Source organism: Phoenix dactylifera, chromosome 9 (assembly GCF_009389715.1).
Source record: "Phoenix dactylifera cultivar Barhee BC4 chromosome 9, palm_55x_up_171113_PBpolish2nd_filt_p, whole genome shotgun sequence".
In the NCBI taxonomy this organism is placed as follows: domain Eukaryota; kingdom Viridiplantae; phylum Streptophyta; class Magnoliopsida; order Arecales; family Arecaceae; genus Phoenix; species Phoenix dactylifera.
In genome coordinates this window covers 1,334,329-1,355,585 of record NC_052400.1, presented here as the reverse complement: position 1 = coordinate 1,355,585, position 21,257 = coordinate 1,334,329, and the positions used below count along the sequence as shown (strand labels likewise).

The following is a 21,257-nucleotide window of genomic DNA, read 5'->3' as shown; positions in this document are numbered from 1 at the left end:
TTGGGGGTTTGACCCGATATGGGGGTACCCTCGGTTGAAGGCCCTCAATAAGCTCTCCGAACCCTCAAGGAGGGAGCTGAGGACTCTGGACTCAGTGCAAGCCCTCGGGAGGGGCAATGACCTGACCGAGCTCCTGCGGGAGGACGCCCTAGCAAGCGTGGGTCTGAGCTCGGCGCGCCCCGAGGGTAAGGGCGGTCGCATTATTCTATTTATTTATTTTTTGTTCTCTGTCTTTACTGTCACTGGTCTGACTCTTAACAAAATTCTTGATTTCAGATATTCCCCGCATGCCGACCAGCAACACATCACTTTTCTCTCGCCTAAGGAGGCGAGAGGCCGAGGTCGGGGGTGCTGCGCCCCAGCCTCGGAAGAGGGCGAGGACAGACGACGCTTCTACGTCGGCCGGGAGGAGTGGCCCCGAGGTGGAGGCCCCTGCAGCCGACCCGAGGCGGGAGTGGGTCGTTAGTGATGTGGGCCCGTCGGCCCCTCCTTGCCCTGCCCCCCTTGCCCAGCGGGGGGAGTCGTCCATGGCCCCGCAGCAGCCAGAACCCGGGCTTGCTCGAGGCTCCGAAGCGAGCGGCTCTGGGATCTCGGGCCCGGTCGTGCCGAGTTCTTCCCGGGCTTTCCGAGAAGAGTCGGTCGAGCCGGACTCCCCTATTCCCGAGGGGAGTTCGGCCTTTCAGGATGCCGAGGTCGCGCGCTCCATGTTGCGGCGTGCGGTACTTCCAGCGGACCGGGCCGTGTTCCGAAATGTTTCGCTGGAGGAGGTCGTTGGCAGCGCTTACTGCAACACCGCCCGGGTAAGCTTCCTTCTTAATTTCCTTGTGTTACTAGCGTACTCGTGTGCTTCTCAACTCACAATACCCTCGTTTCTTTCTTCTCAGCATATTCTCGAGCTCGACACCTTGGCGTTCATCGCCCACGGGTGTCGGGAAGAAGTCCGACAGCTCGGCGAACAGCTGGAGCCGGCCAAGAAAAGAGTCGCCGAGTTGGAGGCGGCGTTGGCCGCGGCCGAGGCTCGGTGGGCGGCGGCCGAGGCTCGGTGGGCGGCCACCGAGGCTGAGCGCCTCGCTATGGCGGAGGGGCTCGGGGAGGAGAAGGCCGCCCATGCCCTAACCAGGTCGGCCTTGCGCGGCACGGAGGCGCGCTTAGGGGAGGTCCAGGCCGAGGTCGCGGCCCTCAGGCATGAGGACAGGGTCTCCCGCCTCCGAATCGAGCAACTTGAGGCCTGGGAGAGGAGGGCACTCGACCGAGCCGATCATGCTGTGGAGCTCTTCAAAGAGTCGCAAGAGTTCCGCGACATGTTGGAGGAGGAGACGGTGGACGGTTTCCTCCGAGGCTTCGAGAACTTCCGGGTGCAGATGCTCCGGTATTGCCCTCAGTATGACCTCTCGACGGTTCGTCCAAGGGAGGACCTGGCTGGGGGTCCGACGTGGAAGCCCTCCCCGCCATTTTGACATCCGAGGCGGGGATATACGAACAAGACCCCGCCGAACCTTCGGCGGGGGTGGCCGAGGCGGACGGCGTCATGGAGGCGGCTCCAGCGGCCGAGATGGACGCCGTCCCGGAGGTGGTGCCCGAACCTCCTGCCCCCGACCCCGAGCCCGTTCCGGATGAAGATCACGAAGTCATCAATGTGCCGGACGACCCCCCGGATGTTGCTCCTGCCGCTTAGGGCTTAGCATATTTTTCTTTTCTTTTTCGTTGTATCCGGGGTCGGCCCTTGAGTGGCCGACTTCCAATTTTGTAATTGGTCTTCCGGCCCTTCGTTAATGAAAAAAGATATTTTTGTCATTCTGTGCTTGCCTTTCTTTTTTGTTGCGAACGAGGCTAGAGCCTTAGCTAACCGCCTCGTCGACCTCTAACTTCACATTTTAGTTTTCGGGTTGCTTAACGAAATTGCTCCTTTTTCTCGAGCTATGTCTTAGCCTTCTCGGGTTCCAGTCATTCCGACCAAAGGAGCTCCGAGTCTTAGGTTTTTTAGAAAATTTCTCTAAGTCCTATAGCCCGGATCTGAGAGTCGTGGAAGTCACCACGTTTAGCCTTCAGGGAAATCCCAAGGCATCGAGGTCGGGCCTTAGCCCTTCAAGTAAGACCGAACTAGGTCTGTGCGTGCCGCTATTCGGGGAGTTTAGTCGGGTTTCCGAACTTAACTTCGAACCTCTCATAGGGGGCGCGGGCTAATAAGCAAGTTATTGCCGAAGGTTTTCGTAGTTATTGTTCTCGGACTCTGCCGAGATTTCGGTAAGCAAGGCTGGGATTTCCACAGGCTGTCTTGGCACCCGTGTTTGGCTGGTATACTCGTGGCCGGGACCACTTTCTCAGCTGGACGTCGAAGTTTACGCAGAAGAGCCAAGTTGGGCCCTAATTTATGAAGCCTTCGTACAAATTGCGGAGACTTGACGAACGGAGCATGCATAATGTAGTTAGGGGGTCGGTCTTAAGCCGACCTATTGGAGAAGCCCGGCTTTGGGGCGAAATAAGACTCCAACGTCGAGATTCCGCTTAGCAGTATGTAGATAAAATTTGACAAGGAGGGCGTCTAGTTCGACGTACCTCTTGCATTCTTAGAGTTATGCTTTGCATGGTGGAGTAGATTAACTCTCTTCCTCGTCGACCTCCGGAGTCATTCTTGACTAAAAGGGGGCTCGGCCTTCTCACAGACCCAACGGCGCCCGCCGAGGTTGAGAGGATTTGGTGAGGCTTTATTGAATTGTAGCTCTTTGCGAGGTCAAGGGAGCTTGAGACCCTATGGTCGGACCTCGGGGCGCCTCAACCTTGGTCGAGGGATCTTTCGTCAGGTTGGCGAGTCCGTGGACGCTTTGCCGACCTGTGGTGCCTCCCGAGGTCGAGGGAGTCTGGTTCTCTACGGTCGACCCTCGGGGCATCCCGATCTTAGTCGAAGAATCTCTCGTCGGGTCGGCGGGTTTGGGTACGCTCTACCGACCTGCGACGCTTCCCGAGGTCGAGGGAGTCTGGTTCTCTACGGTCGACCCTCGGGGCATCCCAACCTTAGTCGGGGGATCGCTCGCTTCGGGGATCGGGGATCGTCGACCGCTCCCGGGGGTCCACTTTGTGGCGCCCCGGGTGGAGCCACCCTTTCCACCCCTCACGGCGCCTTCCCGAGGTCGAGGGAGTCTGGTTCTCTACGGTCGACCCTCGGGGCATCCCGACCTTAGTCGAGGAATCGTTCGTCAGGTCGAGGGGTCTGGGTACGCGCTGTCGACCTGCGACGCTTTCCGAGGTCGAGGGAGTCTGGTTCTCTACGGTCGACCCTCGGGGCATCCCAACCTTAGTCGGAGGATCGCTCGCTTCGGGGATCGGGGATCGTCGACCGCTCCCGGGGGTCCACTTTGTGGCGCCCCGGGTGGAGCCACCCTTTCCACCCCTCACGGCGCCTTCCCGAGGTCGAGGGAGTCTGGTTCTCTACGGTCGACCCTCGGGGCATCCCGACCTTAGTCGAGGAATCGTTCGTCAGGTCGAGGGGTCTGGGTACGCACTGTCGACCTGCGACGCTTCCCGAGGTCGAGGGAGTCTGGTTCTCTACGGTCGACCCTCGGGGCATCCCGACCTTGGTCGGGGTAGGAGAACGAGCCAAGCTTGTCTGGTCAGAGAGGACCGTGCTCATAGGTGGGAGTTGATGGAGAACGAGCCGAGCTCGTCTGGTCAGAGAGGACCGTGCTCATATCTCGACGTCTCGAGCATCCCTACGGCCGGGGCATCCCGACGTCTCGGGGCATCCCGACGAACCGGGGCATCCTGACCTTAGTCAAGGGAATTTTGCGCCAAGTCGATGTTCCATCGTCCTGCGATACTTCTCGAGATCGAGGGAGTTTGGGACTCTACGGTCGAGCCTCGAGGCATCCCGATTTTGGCCGGGGAATCTGAGGATCACAGACGACCCAACGTTAGAAGAGAGTTACAGCTATCCAGATGAGGGAAGTATTTGCAAAAAAGAAACTGAGTCCATTGTCCTGATTGTTTTGAACCCCTAGGGGTTTTACTGGTAGTACATTCGTAGATTCTCGGAGTTCCAGCTTCGCGGGATCAGGGTCTCCTCTAGGGACTTTAATTTGTACGCCCCTGGTCGTTGCACCCGGGCGATCTGATACGGCCCTTCCCAATTTGGGGCGAGCTTTCCTTGCTCGGTCGGTTGAGAAGCCTCGGCTCTCCTGAGGACGAGGTCCCCCACTTTGAAGAGCTTGGGCTTGACCCTGGAGTTGTAGTATTGGGCCGTTCGCTGTTGGTACCTCGCCATGCGGACCCGGGCGACCTCTCTTGTCTCTTCGACGAGGTCCAAGTTGCTCCTGAGCTAGGAAGGATTGGTGTCGGGGTCGTAATGTTCCACCCTTGGAGAAGGCAGGCCGATCTCCAACGGGATGACGGCTTCAGTGCCGTATGCTAGGTTGAAGGGGGTCTCTCCCGTGGGCAGTCGGAACGTGGTCCGGTACGCCCAAAGGACATTGTACAAGTCCTCGACCCACTGTCCTTTGGACCGATCAAGCCTAGCCTTGAGCCCCTGCAAAATAGTGCGGTTAGTTACCTCAGTTTCCTCGTTTGTCTGGGGGTGAGCGACTGAGGTAAAACGGTGATCAATGCCAAGCTCAGAGCAAAATTCCCTGAAATGAACATTGTCAAATTGTCGACCATTGTCAGATATAAGGATACGGGGTAGTCCGAATCTGCAGATTATGGACTTCCACACGAAGTCCCGCATCTTTTGCTCGGTGATCCGGGCGACGGGCTCGACCTCGACCCACTTGGTGAAGTAGTCAATGGAGACGACCAGAAACTTTCTCTGTCCGGTGGCCAGGGGAAAGGGCCCCAGGATGTCGATCCCCCATTGGGCAAACGGCCAGGGGGCGATGATGGAGGTCAGCAGGGCTGAAGGTCGGCGCTGGATATTGGCGTTTCGCTGGCACCGATCGCACTTCCGGACGAAATCTGTTGCATCCTTCTGGAGTGTGGGCCAATAATATCCTTGTCGCAGGACCTTATGGGCTAATGCCCGACCCCCCAGGTGATTTCCGCAGATCCCTTCATGGACCTCTCGGAGGGCATAGTCCGCCTCGGAGGGGCGGAGGCATCTGAGAAGGGGAGAAGTAAATGATCGTCGATAGAGTTTATTCTCGTACAAGACATACCGGGGAGCCTGGCGCTTGATTCGGCGAGCCTCCGTCTCGTCATGAGGTAGAGTTCCGTCCTGAAGATAGCAGACGAGCCCATCGATCCAGCTTGGCTCGGAGTCGATGCACATAGTGGGCTCGGGTTCCTCCGTGCTGGGGACCCGAAGATACTCGAGCGCTGTTCCCTTGGGAAGCTCGCTCATGCGGGAGGTGGCCAGTTTGGATAGCTGGTCTGCCCTGAGGTTTTCCGCTCTGGGAATATACTGAATATTGAAAGAATTCAGGGCAGATGTGAGTTCCCGCACCTTTTGGAGATACTTTTGCATGGATGGCTCTTTAGCTTCAAAATCTCCTTGGACCTGGTTCACCACTAGCTGGGAGTCGCTGAAGGCCGTCAGGTCTTCCACTTTTAGTTCTTTCGCCAGCTTGAGCCCGGCGATGAGAGCCTCATACTCGGCCTCATTGTTCGAGGCCGGGAATTCGAGGCGCAAAGCTTGCTCGGCCACCACTCCGTCTGGGCTGGTGAGGATAAGTCCGGCCCCGCTACCCCCCGAGGTCGAAGACCCGTCCGAGTGCAGGACCCATGGCTGCCTCGGGGCCTCTTCCACGGATTCGGATGGCAGCTCGGGATCGTCCGGAAGGGTGCACTCCACGATGAAGTCGGCGAGTATCTGAGCTTTGATTGCCGGCCTAGGCCGATATTCGAGGTCGAATTCTCCGAGCTCGACCGCCCATTTGGCGATTCTCCCCGCACGATCTGACCTTTGCAATATCTGCTTCATAGGCTGGTCGGTCAATACTGCTATCGTGTGGGCTTGGAAGTAAGGCCTGAGTCTCCGAGCCGAGATGATGAGAGCGAAGATGGTCTTCTCAAGTTTAGAATATCGGGTCTCAGCATCCCTGAGAACCCGGCTGGTGTAATAGACCGGCTTTTGGAGCTTGTCCTCTTCCCGGACGAGAACTGAGCTCACTGCAGCTGGGGAGACGGCCAAATATAAGTAAAGAATCTCGCCTTTCTGGGGCTTGGTGAGCAGCGGGGGAGAGGCCAGAAGGCTCCGAAGCTCCTCAAAGGCCTGCTGGCATTCTTCCGTCCACCGGAAGTCTTTCGGCCGTTTGAGGCTCTTGAAGAAGGGGAGGCATCGCTCGGCTGACCGAGAGACGAACCTTCCCAGGGCGGCAACCCGCCCCGCGAGCCGTTGCACCTCCTTAACAGTCTTTGGAGGCGACATTTCTTGCAGTGCCCGGATTTTCTCCGGGTTGGCTTCAATTCCGCGCTGGGTCACTATGAAACCCAGGAACTTGCCCGAGGTGACCCCGAACGCGCACTTCGCCGGATTGAGTTTCATTTGATATCTTCTGAGCTTGGCGAATGTCTCGTTGAGATCGGCTATGTGGTGTTCCGCCGCTTGGCTCTTTACCAGCATGTCGTCCACATAGACTTCCATGTTCCGGCCGATCTGGTCTTTAAAAATTTGGCTGACCAGTCTCTGATAGGTGGCCCCAGCATTTTTCAGGCCAAAGGGCATCACCTTGTAGCAGTAGGTGCCCTTGTCGGTGATGAAGGCCGTCTTCTCCTCGTCTTCTGGCGCCATTCGGATTTGGTTGTATCCTGAAAAGGCGTCCATAAAAGTTAGCAGTTGGTGTCCTGAAGTGGAGTCGACGAGCTGGTCGATGCTCGGAAGGGAGAAGCTGTCTTTTGGGCAGGCCTTGTTCAAGTCGGTGTAGTCCACGCACATACGCCATTTTCCGTTGGCCTTCTTCACGAGGACTATGTTGGCGAGCCAGTCCGGGTAGGAGACCTCCCGGATGAAACCGGCTCCAGGGAGCTTGTCCACCTCTTCAGCCGCAGCCCGTTGTTGCTCCGGAGCAGAGCCTCTTTTCTTCTGCTTCACAGGCCTGCTGGTTGGCCTTACCTGGAGTCGGTGGATCATGACTCCAGGGTCAATTCCCGGCACGTCCGCAGGCGACCAGGCGAAGACGTCAGCGTTGTCCCGCAGGAAGCTGACAAGGCAATCCCTCTCGCGGGCGCCGAGGCCGGAGCCGACCTGCACAGTTAGCTCGGGAAAATTTTCTTGTAGTGGGATTTGAATAAGGAGCTCACCGGGCTCTACTTGCTTCTTCCAGAGGGTATCCCTCGCATCGAGGGTTTCTATGGGCAGCAAAGGGCCCATCGGGTGGTCCGGCGCCTCGGCTGGTTGCTTTACTGTGTGGGCCGCCATGTAGCATTGCTTGGCGACCAGCTGGTCTCCGCGGACCTCGCCTACTCCTTGGCCGGTGGGGAACCGCATGAGCAAATGGCGAGTTGAAACCACGGCTCGAAGGGTATTTAGCCCTGGGCGCCCAAGGATGGCGTTGTAGACCGAGGGCAGACGGACCACCAGGAAGTCCATCCTCACCGTGCTCTCCCGGGGGGCGAGGCCGACTGTGACAAGGAAGCTGGCCTCACCTTCAACCGGGACCGCATTTCCGGTAAATCCAACCAGCGGGGCATTGACTCTCCGGAGATGCCCTTCTGTCAACCCCATCTTTTGGTAAGCATGATAATACAAAACGTTGGCTGAGCTTCCATTGTCAACTAGGACACGCTTTACATCAAACCTATTTACAATCATAGAGATGACCACAGCGTCATCATGAGGGGTTTCGACCCCTTCTAAGTCCTCGTCCGAGAACGAGATGACTTCATCAGTGCGTGGGCGCTTCGGGGGTGCTCCTTGGGCGGCCGTTCCTGCCGAGGCCCGCCCGATCATGTTAATGGTGCCGGCGACAGGCCTGTTGTCGCCCGGATTTTCAGTTGGTGCGACATTCTCTGCCGGCCTCGTTTCCTCATGTCGGTTCCTCACGAACCGGTTGAGTACTCCTCATCGGATGAGTGCTTCTATCTCATCCCGGAGCTGGATGCAGTCCTCCGTGTCGTGCCCACGATCCCGGTGGAAGCGGCAATATTTTCTGGGATTCCGGGGGAATCCCGTGTCTCGCATAGGAGGCGGGGGTCGGAAGAAGTCCCGACCCTCGATCTCCATCAGGATCTCGGCCCGGGGAGCGTTGACGGGTGTGTAGTTCTCGTACTTCCCCGGGTACGTCCGAGGCCGTGGTGGGGACCTCGGTCGAGGAGGGGTCCTCTGCTGAGATCGCCTCTGCTGTCGGGGCGGACTTCTCAGTCTGGGGAGGTTCTTCTCTCGGCGGGGGGATCGGCTCCTTCGTCGGCCGCGCTCTTCGCGGCGTTTCTTCTGCTTCTTCGAGGCGGGCTCAATTGCTCCCCGCCTGGAGGCGACTGCCTCCTCGGCCTTGGCATACTTCCGAGCTCGGGCCAACATTTCGGTGAAGTCGGCCGGAAAGCTCTTCTCGATGGAGAAAAGGAATCGGTATGAGCGAACCCCCGTCTTCAGGGCCGACATAGCTATCGACTGGTCTAGCTCGCGAACCTCCCATGTAGCGGCAGTGAAGCGGTCCAGGTACTCCTTGAGGGACTCCCCCTCTTTCTGTTTGATGTCGAGGAGGGAGTCTGACGTTTCGTCGTTGACGCCGGCTGGCAGCGAAGTTGGTGGCGAACTGCCTGCCGAGCTGCTCAAAAGAGGACACCGTGTTCGGCTTCAGTCCAGAAAACCAAAGCCGAGCGGTCCCTCGGAGGGTCGCTGGGAAGGCCTTGCAGAGTATGGCCTCCGAGGACCCTTGCAGGGCCATGAGGGCCCGATAGCTCTCCAGGTGGTCGAGAGGGTCGGTCGTCCCGCTGTAGGGTTCCACTTGAGGCATTTTGAACCTCGCGGGAACCGGCTCATCCTCGATCTGGCGGGGGAAGGGGGACTTGGTAGTGAACTCAAAGTCTCCCTCCTGTCTTGCCTTCTTGCTGTGGAGCGCCGCAATCTGGTGCTCCAAATGCTCAACTTTTCGGTCGAGCTCCCCCATCCGTGGGATTGTTGCTGTGGTTTGCGCCGGCTCGCGGTGGTCTGGGGCTGATTCTGCCTCAGAAAGTTGGGGTCTCCGGTCGAAACCTTCTCCCGGTAACTCCCTCCGGGGAGAAGCTCGTTCTTCGTTGTTGGCTCTGGAGGAGCCATGCAAGTTTTGGCTTGGGAGAACCGGGCCGTTGGGGAGACACTCCGGCAGGACCTGGGCCTGCGGGGGAAGCGTGGGTAAAGCCTCCTCGCGCCGTAGGCCTTGAACGGCGGCGGCCAGGGCCTGGACTTGCTGTACCAAGGCGTCGAACTGTTCCGGCTGGACCTGAGGAACTGGGTCCGCCGGAGTTGGAGAATTCTGGACAGAGTGTCCAGGACTTTGCGGGGGACGCCGGGAGGTGTTAGAGGCTCCCTTACTTCTCAACTTCATGACTGCTACTCGGGCCCTTCCTCTAGCGCCAACTGTTGCTGGAAATTGGACCCGGGGGCAATCTTCGGTCGAGGAGAGGGAGCGGCGGTTTCTCACGGCGGGGCGAAGATCCGTCAGCAGGCGGCGTCCTCCGCCTGGGGCGGTCGGAGAGAAGGAGCAGCAGGTCCTCGCAGCGGGGCGGCGATCCGTCGGCTTGCGGCGTCCTCCGTCTGGGTGCCTGCACACGAACCGGTGGCCGGGTTTTCCGGCGCCGGCCCTCCGACGCTCAAGTCAGGAAGGGGGCAAATAGTGTAGAGAAGGGAGATAAACAGTGTTTTTAGAGTGTATGAATGTTCCCACCCCCTCCTGAGAGGCCAAGGCTCCCTTTTATAGGCGGGGGTCGGTTTACCTGCGATGTAACAGGGCGAGGCCGTAGTACGGCTCGGCGTGTTTGTTCAGGTCGGCGCACGGTCAGGCGAATTATTGCACAGATGTCGGCGGTGAGGGCGTCGTACAGCCCGAACTAGCACGCTATCAGGCGAATTATTGCATTGGTGTCGGAGGTATGGCCGAGATCAGAGACTTATCATAGTCGATTAGACCCTGCTGGGTTGATCTGCCGTGGAGAGCTGAGAGTCCGTAGATGGCAGGAGCCATGCGTATTAATTATGGAGTAAGCCGGAGATCCGCATTTATTGTGGAGTAAGCCGGAGATCCGCATTTATTGTGGAGTAAGCCGGAGATCCGCATTTATTGTGGAGTAAGCCGGAGGGTTACAGTGGTCATGCGCAATAAATGCCAGAGGGGCGTCAGGGTATGGTCCTTGGCCGGACCTCAGAGGTGCACGGCCGTAGCAGGTGGTTGACAAGAGTAGACCTCGAACATCAGGGTTTTTCTTAGGTCGGAGGTCTCGAGGTTGGTCGTCGTGAGGTCGGGCGTTCCGAGGTCGGACGTTCCGAGGTCGGACGCCGACTTCGGTCGTCCGGGGTCGGAGGTTGTACGTCTTCTTAGGGGCATTTATGTCATTTGGGGGAAAAATCTTATTCTCCCCAACAATATCTATAATAAATTTAGTTTTCATAATATCCTCAGATGTCCATCAGCGTAGATTGAACACTAAGGTATTTGCCGTCTGGGTGATGGGTCTATCTTGAGTAATGGTGATGGATCTCTACGAAACGTACGCAGAGATCATGGATAAGGTTTTGACAGTTAGGCACTGCATCATGCATTTCTTTGTTATAATAATATGCTATACAAAAGTCAAGTTGCTTCCCTTGCGTTCATTACAGAAGAAAAATCTCATTTAGTATCCAGCAGTAATTGTTCTTGGAGACTAAGTATTGCTTTTATTTTCTATTTTTGTTTTCAAAAATTTAAGAAGAAAAATGACCTGGACAGAACAACATATATGATGAAGCTGTAACAACTCAGGATCTCACCCAAAATGGCTAGCCGGAAGGTATTGTCATGCCCCGAGCCCGAGGCGCGGCAGACGCCGCACGCCGACACGGTGGGCCGCACATGCGTGCAAGGCATCGGATCATATCAAAGCAAATATAGATGTTCAAAACTGACATAATTATTTAAATTTATTCAAAAACAGTCTTACAAAATTTCAAAATAACATTTGCTAACATAATTCAAATGTCCAAACTAATCTAACTGAAATGCCAATAAATGATAGAATTATCGGAACATTTAATGCACTCCCCAATCTCGTGCGATCAAGCCTCTGGATCTGAAAAATAGAGAAAATAAAATAATGAGCTACACTAGCCCAGTAAGCAACAAAATACCCCAAAGTGAGGTCGGAGCATATCAGGTCAAAATACAGGATAATGACTGGAATAAATCATAAATAACATCGTTTTACTATTTTCAAAACTTATTATCATTTTTCCAAAAACTCTGATACCAGAATCTCAACATAATAGGCTACGGCCACGTAACTCAGTGGCATGGGTTGCACAAGGTGCCAAATCTACTATTTTTATCCACCGATGGCAGCCGGTGTTGCACAAAAGTGCCAAATCCACTATATTTACCCATCGATGGCAGCCGGTGTCGAAACCGATTCCTCACAGATTACAAGTCGACAGGTCCAATGTATAATCCCCATTAGCGGGGCCAGAACAGAACAGATCAGATCATAGCCATGCTGAGAATGCATATATATAAAAATAGATTTCATAAATTGCCCAGTCATAGTTTATGGATTTCAGAGCATATAATGTAATTTTCAAATAAAATTTAACATGCCAGACCCATTTTACTAAATACAAAATATACTTCGAAATTTAATCTACTAATAATTATTTTAGAAAAATACACTTTGAAGCATTAAGTTACTTACTTCTTCTCGCTTAATCCCTACTTCAGATAGACGGATCAGGTTCACCTGTTTAAATTTAATTAATTCCTTGTTAATTTCAGAACTAAGCAAAATCCAAAAATAATACTATTGGACATGGCCTAATAGGGCCCAGATTTGGCCCATAATGCGCATGGCCCGATAGGGCCCATATCGGACACGGTCCAATGGGCCCGCATAGACCAAGCTAAATAGGGCCCCCAAGGTTGGATTCTAATTGGTTCATTTATGCAATAAAATTTATTGCAGGGACTAATACTTAATTACAGGGTACTATTCTATAAAGCTTGAGTGGACTAAATAAATATAGCTGGGGACCTTTATGTAATAAATCTTTCCTATAGGGATCAAATACAAATTACAGAAGGCCCTTTTTTTTTGAAATAGTATACTGCCAAGGGCTTAACTGCAAAACTCCATTTAGTGGCCAAATGGGTTCGGGTTTCGGGTTCCGGGTTTAGGGTTCGGGTTCAAGTTCCGGGCTCGGGTCTGAACTGGATTTCGGATTTTGGGTCCCGGGTTCAGGTTCGGAACGGGTTTCGGGTTTGGACTGAGTTTCAGATTTGGACTGGGCCCACAAAAGGGTACGACCCAAATAGGGCCCGAACTAGGTTGAACTGGGCCCGAATTGGGCCCACAAAAGTTTATGGCCCATCTAGGCCCAACACTATTGAACTGGGCCCACAGTGAACCAGGCCCAAGTTGGCCCAGTTTGGCCCACGATGGGCCTTCATCTTCCCCAAACTCCCCATGGACAGGGGAGATGGATACCAAAAGAAGGGAGAGGGGAGAGGGGAGAGGGCTGGCTGGGTGGCCGGAGGCCACCCCTCGGTCGACGGCCAGCCGGCCGCTGCGGCGGCTAACGGGGAGGAGAAGCAACCGAGATGATCTCGGTTTGTGGCCCAAACAAAAGAAGAATTTCAAGCTATTTGGCATGGAATAAAGGGCAAGAGAAGGCTTACCGGCGGTCGACAGAGGCGGCGGGAGGAAGATCTCGGCCGTGGCTGTTCGATCCGGCGGTCAAGCGGCGGCGGCGATGCTCGAAACCGAAAGAATGAATCTCGGAGCAGGGGATGGCTGCGAGGGGAATCCGGATGGCGCTCAGTCGGGAAGAGGACGCCGGTCACCAAGGAGAGGAGGAGGAGGGAAGAGGAGGAGGAGCTCGGAGGTGCCCTAGGGAGGAGGGCTTGGGGGGTTTTATCACCCCCTTGTATCGGCTCTCCGCCGCGTGAATCGCGGCAGCCGAGCGAAATCCGCGGCCGGGATTGGCCGCGGATTGATCGGAGGGGGGTGCCGCGGGATCCCCGCGGCGCCCTTGCCTCGTTTGTCCCCAGAGGAGCCGGAGAGGATCGCCATCGCGATCCTCTGTTCCGGCTCTTCCCAAAAGAAGACGCGGCTGAAGTCGGCTGGGGCTGCCGACTTCAGCCCGTATCTCACAGGTATTATTTTGATTTTTTGATTCTGTATAAGTACCCAAGATCTACCTAGCGAATAACCGATGTGGGACTAAACACACGCCTGCACGGATCCTCACAGAAGCCCCTTTTATTTCTTCAAATTGTTTGTTAAATCCATACAAAGCTTTTAGAAGCAAAGAATTTATGGGTTCCGAACCTAGTGAACAGAGGATTCTTTTAGAATTCAAAGGACGCCTAGACGTTCTTAGCTTTGTAAGAGATCTCAAAGCCTGTTAAAGTTCCTCTTATAACCGGTGTTGATTTTGGAAAGTTAAATAAAGCTTCTCTCTTCATGAGTATGCATATCATGCTTCCCTCTTGCATGGTGGATTTCGGCTGATGTTGTGAAACTTGAGTATGACAATGCGGTTAGGTGGTACGGTTCTTATCCCCAATCAATCTCATTGCCCTCAATGCTATTATGCAAAAGAAGATTTTCTAAAACAAAGCATAGGCTGCACCAGAGGTACAAGTTGAGATGGAAGCTTTGAGGGTGGAATTATGAATCATTAAAGGATTTCATCAAACAATCTACATGCATCATGTACTTATCGCAACACATGAATCAAAGAATTCTATACTAAGATATCATCGGCTAGTACTACTGGAGTATGACACAAAAAAATCTTAATTGGAATTCGTCTGAATTTGAGTATTTGAGATACCACATATCCCATGCACTTTCAAATCTTAAGGTTAGGTTGACATTTTTTAATCCAAACTCAAATGAAATTTCATATTTGTTGATCCAATCACTAACCCTTGGTTCGGATGGCTGGAATGTATGCTTTATCACAAGAGGCAAGGTTTGAATTCTATGAACATCAACCCACACTTCACAAAAAACTAAAATACCTAATTTATAGGCTGGATCGGATTATATTCACATTAACCTAGCCTAAGTTGCATCTCTATTTTCTACATAGAATACATGTATCTTTTACCTTGTTTCATGTACATGTTCTGCACCAAGAAGAAGTACAGAAATAATCGCCTAAAAATGCTAATACTTACGAATTTTATATCGAAATTGGTAATTAGTGGAGCATTACGTGGCAGTAAATGAATGGACAGGTGACTTATCTCGCATTGATCCCAAAACAGACGTCCTCAAAACCGATAATTTATTATTATCCATTGGGAGCCGTTGAAAACGTTATAACCGCCCTTCTTTTGGGCACGCTCGATCTCGCCTTAGATCCTCTTCGACGTGGCAGCAGTTTGTCCCCACGAGGGGCCCAGCTGGCACACGTTGACGACAACGATTCCATTCCCCGACCAGTATTTAAATCCCACGGATACTGGCGGAAAAAAAAAAAAGAAAGAATAATAGTTTAAAAAAAAAACCTCCCCTGTCTCTCTCTCTTCTCCTCTCCCCGTGCCGTCCGCCCCCGGAGAGGAGAAGAACCCCTTCCGAGTTCGATCTCAGGACTTCGAGGGGGCCATACCAATCGCAGGGGAGCTCTTCAGGTGAGCGAACTGTTGGCGCCGGTTTCTGAATTTTGTGCATTTTTCTTCTGCTTTTTTTTGGGGCATGATTCCGAGGTCTGGATTGATAGATTTGGGGCTTGAAGTGGTTTTTTTTTTTTCCGGGGGGCGCCGCGGGGGGGGGGGGGGGGGGGGGGGGGGGGGGGGGGTGGGTGGTGTCGGGGGCGGGGGTGGGGTGCTTAAAGGGTGGAGATCTATCATTCTTGTTTGACTTCATGAGCTTATTTGGTTTTTGGTCCGGCATTGTGGAATTTCTTGGGGTTTTGATGTGACTAGGCTAGAATTACGCCAAAATGATTCGTTTCTTGTTGATTTATGTTGGTCCTTCACGTAAAGATTGGATTTTGAGGAGTTTTTTTTTCTTTCTCAATCTTAAGCTTATCGAATCCTTTCTTTTATTGTACCAATGGTTTTGTTTTCGTTTGATAATATTGTACTACTTGGTTGATTATGTATTTTTTTAATACATGTGGATTGTTGTTTTAATTTTCATTTTATTTGAAATATAGATGGATGTCTGGAGAACTATTTATTGGATTTTTGAGCATTTTTATGTTTTGCTAGACGTTTCTTATTGGCATTGTTAAGCTCTTAGATTAGTAATGTCTCTTTTCTTGTCGCTCTAAATTGGATCTCAACGTAAGACTTGGGTTTCATGGCGGATATTTTAGTTTTCTTTGCATTCTGGAGCAAAATTATCTTTTTTTAATGTATTTTGTAGTGAATTTACAATGAAATATAGATTGTTTCAGCAACTTTCTGTATAAATTTTGAGCAAATGCTGGACAGCCTACCAAACTTTTCATGAGGAAATGAAAGGAACACTTCCTGTATAAATTTGGTACATTGAAATCAATACACACAAGGTGGAAAAGAAACACGCTGTACCAAGTTCAGTTAATGATGATTGCAATAATGAAGGTCTTAACCATTGTCTACGATCTGCAACATGGAGCCATATGCAAAAAGAAACCAAATGATTTTGAAGATTCATTGTGCATTCATCAAGCTGTCCCAAAATTAGAATGTCACATTGTGCCATTAAAAATATTAATTTAGAAAAACTTGATGCCATAGGCATGGGGCCTTTGAGTCGCATAGTATTTTTTTTTATAGGTGTTTTAGACCTTGGAGATCATATCTAATGCTTAGATATTCATTCTGCAACCTTGATCTATCTTTGAATCAGGTCATTTGTGTAATTCCTTTTTTTCCTCATACCTTTTTCTGTTGAATTTCTTTCTTTTTAATTAAGAATAGACAAACAAATCTGTGATGTGTATGACATGAAATGGGTTAGTTGTGAAATTAAGTTCTTTCACAGTTCTTTCTTTTCCTTTCTGACACAATGGGAGGGGGTTTCTGGCCCCCACCCAATGTATTCACAGTTAGATGTATTCTACAACATTACTTACTGCATATATCAGGTTGGCTGGCTTGCAAGTCCTTATGCTACTGTCCTTGTCTCTGAGATTTCTACAAAATTCCAAGTTTAAGAATTTATTATCAGAAATGTCAAATGATATGAGATCTGGGGGAGATTTGTGCTGATTTTTAAATCTGGAGAACTAGTGCCAGAAATAATTAAGGTTCTGGTTTGAATTTATATAAATGAGGATGATTGTTAATTTGATGCTATACGTGCTTACTGTGCTCATGCATTGTTTTGATTGAGTTGATTTAAAGATAATGATGTAGAATTAATGTTGGCTGCAATGTAGGTAATATGATATTTTTTTCACATGGCAAGGAGTAGCTTGGATGGTGGTGATTCACATGTGTTACTTTATGATTAAAGGATTTTCCTCCTCTTATGAATTTAGAGTGCAGCATGGAATTTTTTTATGGTTTGTCTTTCTTGTGGTATCTTTGATGTTTGCTTTGAATGGTCCTGATTGAAAGGCCCATGTCCATAGAGCTACCTTTTAGCCAATCCTCTGTTTGAAAAATGATATAGATGGTTTTGGGGATTTTTTTTTTTTTGAGAGAGATTCATGAAATTAGGAGACATCAGTATTTGTTATTCAAGTCTTATCACCCTGCCAATTGCTTTTTGCTTCGTGGTTGATATGTGTAACAAACATTTTACAGACCATTGATGGAAGATGGGTGGTTGGACCATATTAAAGGAAAGCTAGCATGTTTAAATGGTGCCAAGAATTTTGAGTATGCGCTGTTTGTATCAGAATCAGTGACCATCACTATTGCTAGTTCATCCTATTTTTGAGATTTATTAAAGAAAAGCTAATTGCTGAAACATGATATATCGGAACCTTTTATACTAATAATTGTAATTAGTTCTTTGGTTCATAAGTTGGTTTCTTCATATTAGTTTTCATCATCTTGCTATACATTTTCATGTTATTCACATTTTGCTTTACGTAAGTGCAGTTCATAAGAATCCTAAGATGGTTGCAGAAAAGATCACCGTGGACTTGAACAAGCCTCTTGTTTTCCAAGTAAGATTTCATGGTCGAGCAAGCTTCTGAATGCTGACATTTGAGTTGCTGTACTAACGAGATGCAACATCAAATGTTTACCATTAATTGATATCATTAAATAGTAAAAGGGGGTAGGAAATGGCAAAGTATCAGATATTGTTAAATCAATCAACATATATTATAGTTATATGTAACCACAGTATATATATATATTTATATATATTAGTTATAGATTACCATAATATATTTGCATCCAATTTAGATAAGTTTATTTCAACCTTTAGTTGCACTGACAGCTCCAAGTTATTCAAATACCTTCATATTGCATTTCCTTTTCAAGATGTACCTGTAAATTTATTTATGAGAGAACAAAGAAAAAACAACTATTCAAAAAAGCATTCATATGTGACTTGCGAAGCGCATTATGTAATTTTTTAATGAGTAATCTCTAAACAAGTTATCTCTACTTTCTTTTTCCTTCTCAAGTCGTTCATTTCTTTCCTGTTGATCGCCCTTGATCCCACATTAGATGACATCGATGAGCAAACATAGAAACTGGTTGAGTAGGGCTTATTTTGAGAATAAAGGGGAGTAAAACCTTAACTCCAATTTAGATTTCCATGCAACATTTTCACTTATATTAATTATTTAACTTTTAACTTTCTAAAGCCTTTTAGTACATGATATATGTAAATATGAGTTTTGTTGCCTCTGATGTTTGTTGATATCCATGTCTATAAATGTTTTGTTTTTCCCTAATTTCTGTAATCAATGAGTATAATCAATTTGTTCCCACTGACAAGAAGTCACTCGAGGATGAACATTATAATCAAAAGAATGTTCATTATTAATAAGTGACAAGATATATACGTATTTATGCTCTGAAGAAATGTAATGTTTATCCATGGCTGGAGCCTGGTTTCAACAAATGATTGTTTATATATATATATATATATATATATATATATATATATATATATATATATATATATATATATATATATTGAAAATGTGAGAAGATTGTCAAAACCACTCCTACAAGAGAACATTATTAAAGATTATAGAATTTCCAGCATTAAAAGAAGATAGACATGGAAGAAAACAGAAACCAACAAAGGGATTAAGAGGAGGGTAAAAGGAGCTTAGCCAGCGATGATGCCACCTCGTTAAACTCCTTCAGGTTCTTAGCAGAAGAAAGTGAGCCCCACTCTAAGAATTCATGCCATGTTTTAGCTAGGTTTGAGAACATGGAGCCCATCTTTTGGAGGGAAATTCTAGAGTTTCTTTCCTGCCAAACTCTCCAGGAAATAGCCAGCACAAGTTGATCCGAACCTTTTCTAAAGCCCTTTTTAATTCGCTTTGATCTCCAAATGCTCCATAGAGACAGCATGGATAGTGGATGTCCCTTGATGATCAACTTTAGTTTATAATCAGAATGGTCCCCCAATACCATTATGAAAGCTTTTATGATTAGTTTATAATGTCACTGTTCTCATTATAAAGAAATATTATAGCTAAATGTTATAATGGCTGTCAAATACATGCATTAAATATGGGAGAAAAAAGAATATGATATGCTTTCTGATGGAAGAAGTACTAGGGTCTAGTTGGGTTTGTTAAAACTTAAAAGGAAGCGAGTGGAGAAAGATAATTCAGAAACAAGACTGGATTGAGAGAGAGATCTTATTGACATGAAAAAATCATGGACCGTGTCATTGCAGTTTTACCTATGAAAGTAATGGACATATGTTTAAGTGTTGGCATGCTGACTGTCGACTAATTCTTTTTGTCATCATCACCAAAAATGACAAGCCCAAAGATTCCCAACTTGTGCATTTTAATATGTGCATGTAGTGCATGTATGATGATTTCCCTGGATGGAAGTGACAACTGGATAATAACATTTTCCCAACCTTGTTATAGGTATATATCCCCAATTTCTCGTGCAGCCTACATAGAGAAGGGAGTGAAAAGATAAAAAAAGATAAAATGGAAAATCAATCTTGTGGCATGATCAAGCAACTCTAGTTTTTACCATGTCATCAAAGAAAACATTAAAAAAAGAGAGAAAAATCATATGCCTAAATTAAACCATGTCTGTATTCTTCTTTATCATTTAAGATTAAACATCAGGTTCTTTCATGTTTATGTTCGTGATCTCTCTTTTCTGAGTCTATATTCTTTATCTTCAATTCTGATTTCTAGTTCCCAACTTTTTAAGTTTGTTACTAATATTTTGTTATTAATCACTTAGATTTTCTCTTCTGTTATATAAGATGACCGATGAAAATTCTTTTAGGTTGGCCATCTGGGGAAAGACTATGAAGAATGGGTTCACCAGCCCATCGTGAGCAAGGAAGGTCCACGCTTTTTTGAAAATGACTTCTTGGAGGTAATTTGCCATATCTGTGTTCCAATACAGAGTCTATCAAATGTTTATCTGATTCACTTTTGATTCATATTTTGGTTCACATTTATCAGATGTTCACCCGTACTAAATGGTGGGTGATTCCAGTTGTATGGATCCCAGTTGTCTGTTGGCTTGTGACCAAGTCTGTCCATATGGGACATACAGTTTCTCAGGTAGCTCTAATGGTGGTGGGTGGTGTTCTTTTGTGGACGCTGATAGAGTATACATTGCACCGCTTCCTTTTCCATATTAAAACATCAAGTTACTGGTATGTTTTTCTTTTGTTACTTATATCAAGGTTTCTATTCTGAAGCAGTATGCTTGTTTCCTTTTGAACAACTAAAATTAATTAAAAACTTTTGAAATTACACTCAGGGCAAACACATTACATTATCTTCTTCATGGGTGCCATCATAAGCACCCTATGGATGGACTGCGCCTTGTTTTTCCTCCAGCTGCGACAGCAATTCTATGTGTGCCAGTATGGCTTTTCCTTATCATTTCCTTTCTGCATCATATTAAGAGCTGGTTTACCAACCAAGTTATGGCTATCTTTATCATTCATGATTTAATAAGCGTGCCACATATTGTTACTCTATAGAGTGAGATTTTCTAGTCTAGCAGGTTATTACATAATTCTTACCTAGTTTCCTAATCTATGATTTTCTAATCATAGGGTCAAATTTAAAAGGGAATTAGTTGTTCAGAACTTGCCATCTTTCTTTGTCTAACATGTCAGTTTTGGCTCCTGGAGCTGCTTTTGCTCATTCTTTGTGGACTTTCTTGTAGATCTGGAGTTTGATTAGGCTTTTAACAACTCCTAGTAGTGCACCTGCCATTTTTGGAGGCGGCTTGTTGGGTTATGTGATGTACGATTGCACCCACTATTATCTGCACCATGGACAGCCATCCCAAAGTCCAGCTCGAAATTTGAAGGTGAGAAGCGATTGAGTTAATCAGAACCTTAATAAGAACTCTGGACCTTTATATCATAGTGCTTATTACCCTTGTTTTTGTTTCAGAAATATCATTTGAATCATCACTACAGAATGCAAACCAGAGGCTTTGGGATAACTTCTTCACTTTGGGACATTGTCTTTGCCACATTACCCCCTCCAATGCCCTGTAGGAAAAGCAGCTGACCTTATTACCTGCTGTTTAGAGTGGATGCAATTTATTAAGGTATTTTCCTTTTCCTTCCTAATCAGTCTGGCTAATGTGAAAATGTTTGGGCTTAAGATTGTGATATTGTTAACAATTTTTTTGGTCGATTGTAGCCCAGCTAGCCTTACTTCAGCCTCTCTCTTGTTTTTGTGCAGCTTCCCAAATCTGTGATTGGTGTGAATATTTGTTTAAGTGGAAGCAGGGAAGAGCAACTTGTGATTTTGTTTGAAGTCAAGAAAATTGCCTTCTTGACATTGTACAAGGAAACCAGGAAGATTAAAGAATTACACTGTAATCGGGTTAAACATATTCAATCAATATAGGATATGAGATGTTGATCTTTTCTTTCTGGTGTTAAAGTTTCCATCCAACAATAATTCTCCCATGTATGCGAGCAAAGTGCTCGATTTGATCTCGAATTCAGCTCATTTAATTCTAAGTAGTAATGCTTCGGGACTTTGCTTAGCGATCCACTCAGTTCTTCATGCTTCTGTG

At 48.3% G+C, this 21,257-nt stretch overlaps 1 protein-coding gene across 1 annotated transcript; it reads left to right on the top strand.

Moving 5' to 3' along the window:
* The first annotated feature begins 14,584 nt into the window (after positions 1–14,584).
* Positions 14,585–21,220, top strand: LOC103719628 (dihydroceramide fatty acyl 2-hydroxylase FAH1). Its single transcript, XM_008808966.3, has 8 exons — positions 14,585–14,729; positions 17,139–17,206; positions 19,488–19,580; positions 19,670–19,866; positions 19,974–20,079; positions 20,388–20,534; positions 20,621–20,780; positions 20,918–21,220. The coding sequence occupies exons 2-7, from the start codon at positions 17,156–17,158 to the stop codon at positions 20,738–20,740; spliced, it is 714 nt and encodes a 237-aa protein (XP_008807188.1). The 5' UTR covers positions 14,585–14,729; positions 17,139–17,155; the 3' UTR covers positions 20,741–20,780; positions 20,918–21,220.
* Positions 21,221–21,257: the final 37 nt, after the last annotated feature.

Bases quoted from the DNA above. Each gene is read 5' to 3' on its own strand.
- LOC103719628 (XM_008808966.3), top strand. From the start codon at position 17,156: ATGGTTGCAGAAAAGATCACCGTGGACTTGAACAAGCCTCTTGTTTTC. The intron at 19,867-19,973 runs GTATGTTTTTCT...AATTACACTCAG, and splicing joins ATTAAAACATCAAGTTACTG to GGCAAACACATTACATTATC. The intron at 20,080-20,387 runs GTATGGCTTTTC...ACTTTCTTGTAG, and splicing joins CAGCAATTCTATGTGTGCCA to ATCTGGAGTTTGATTAGGCT.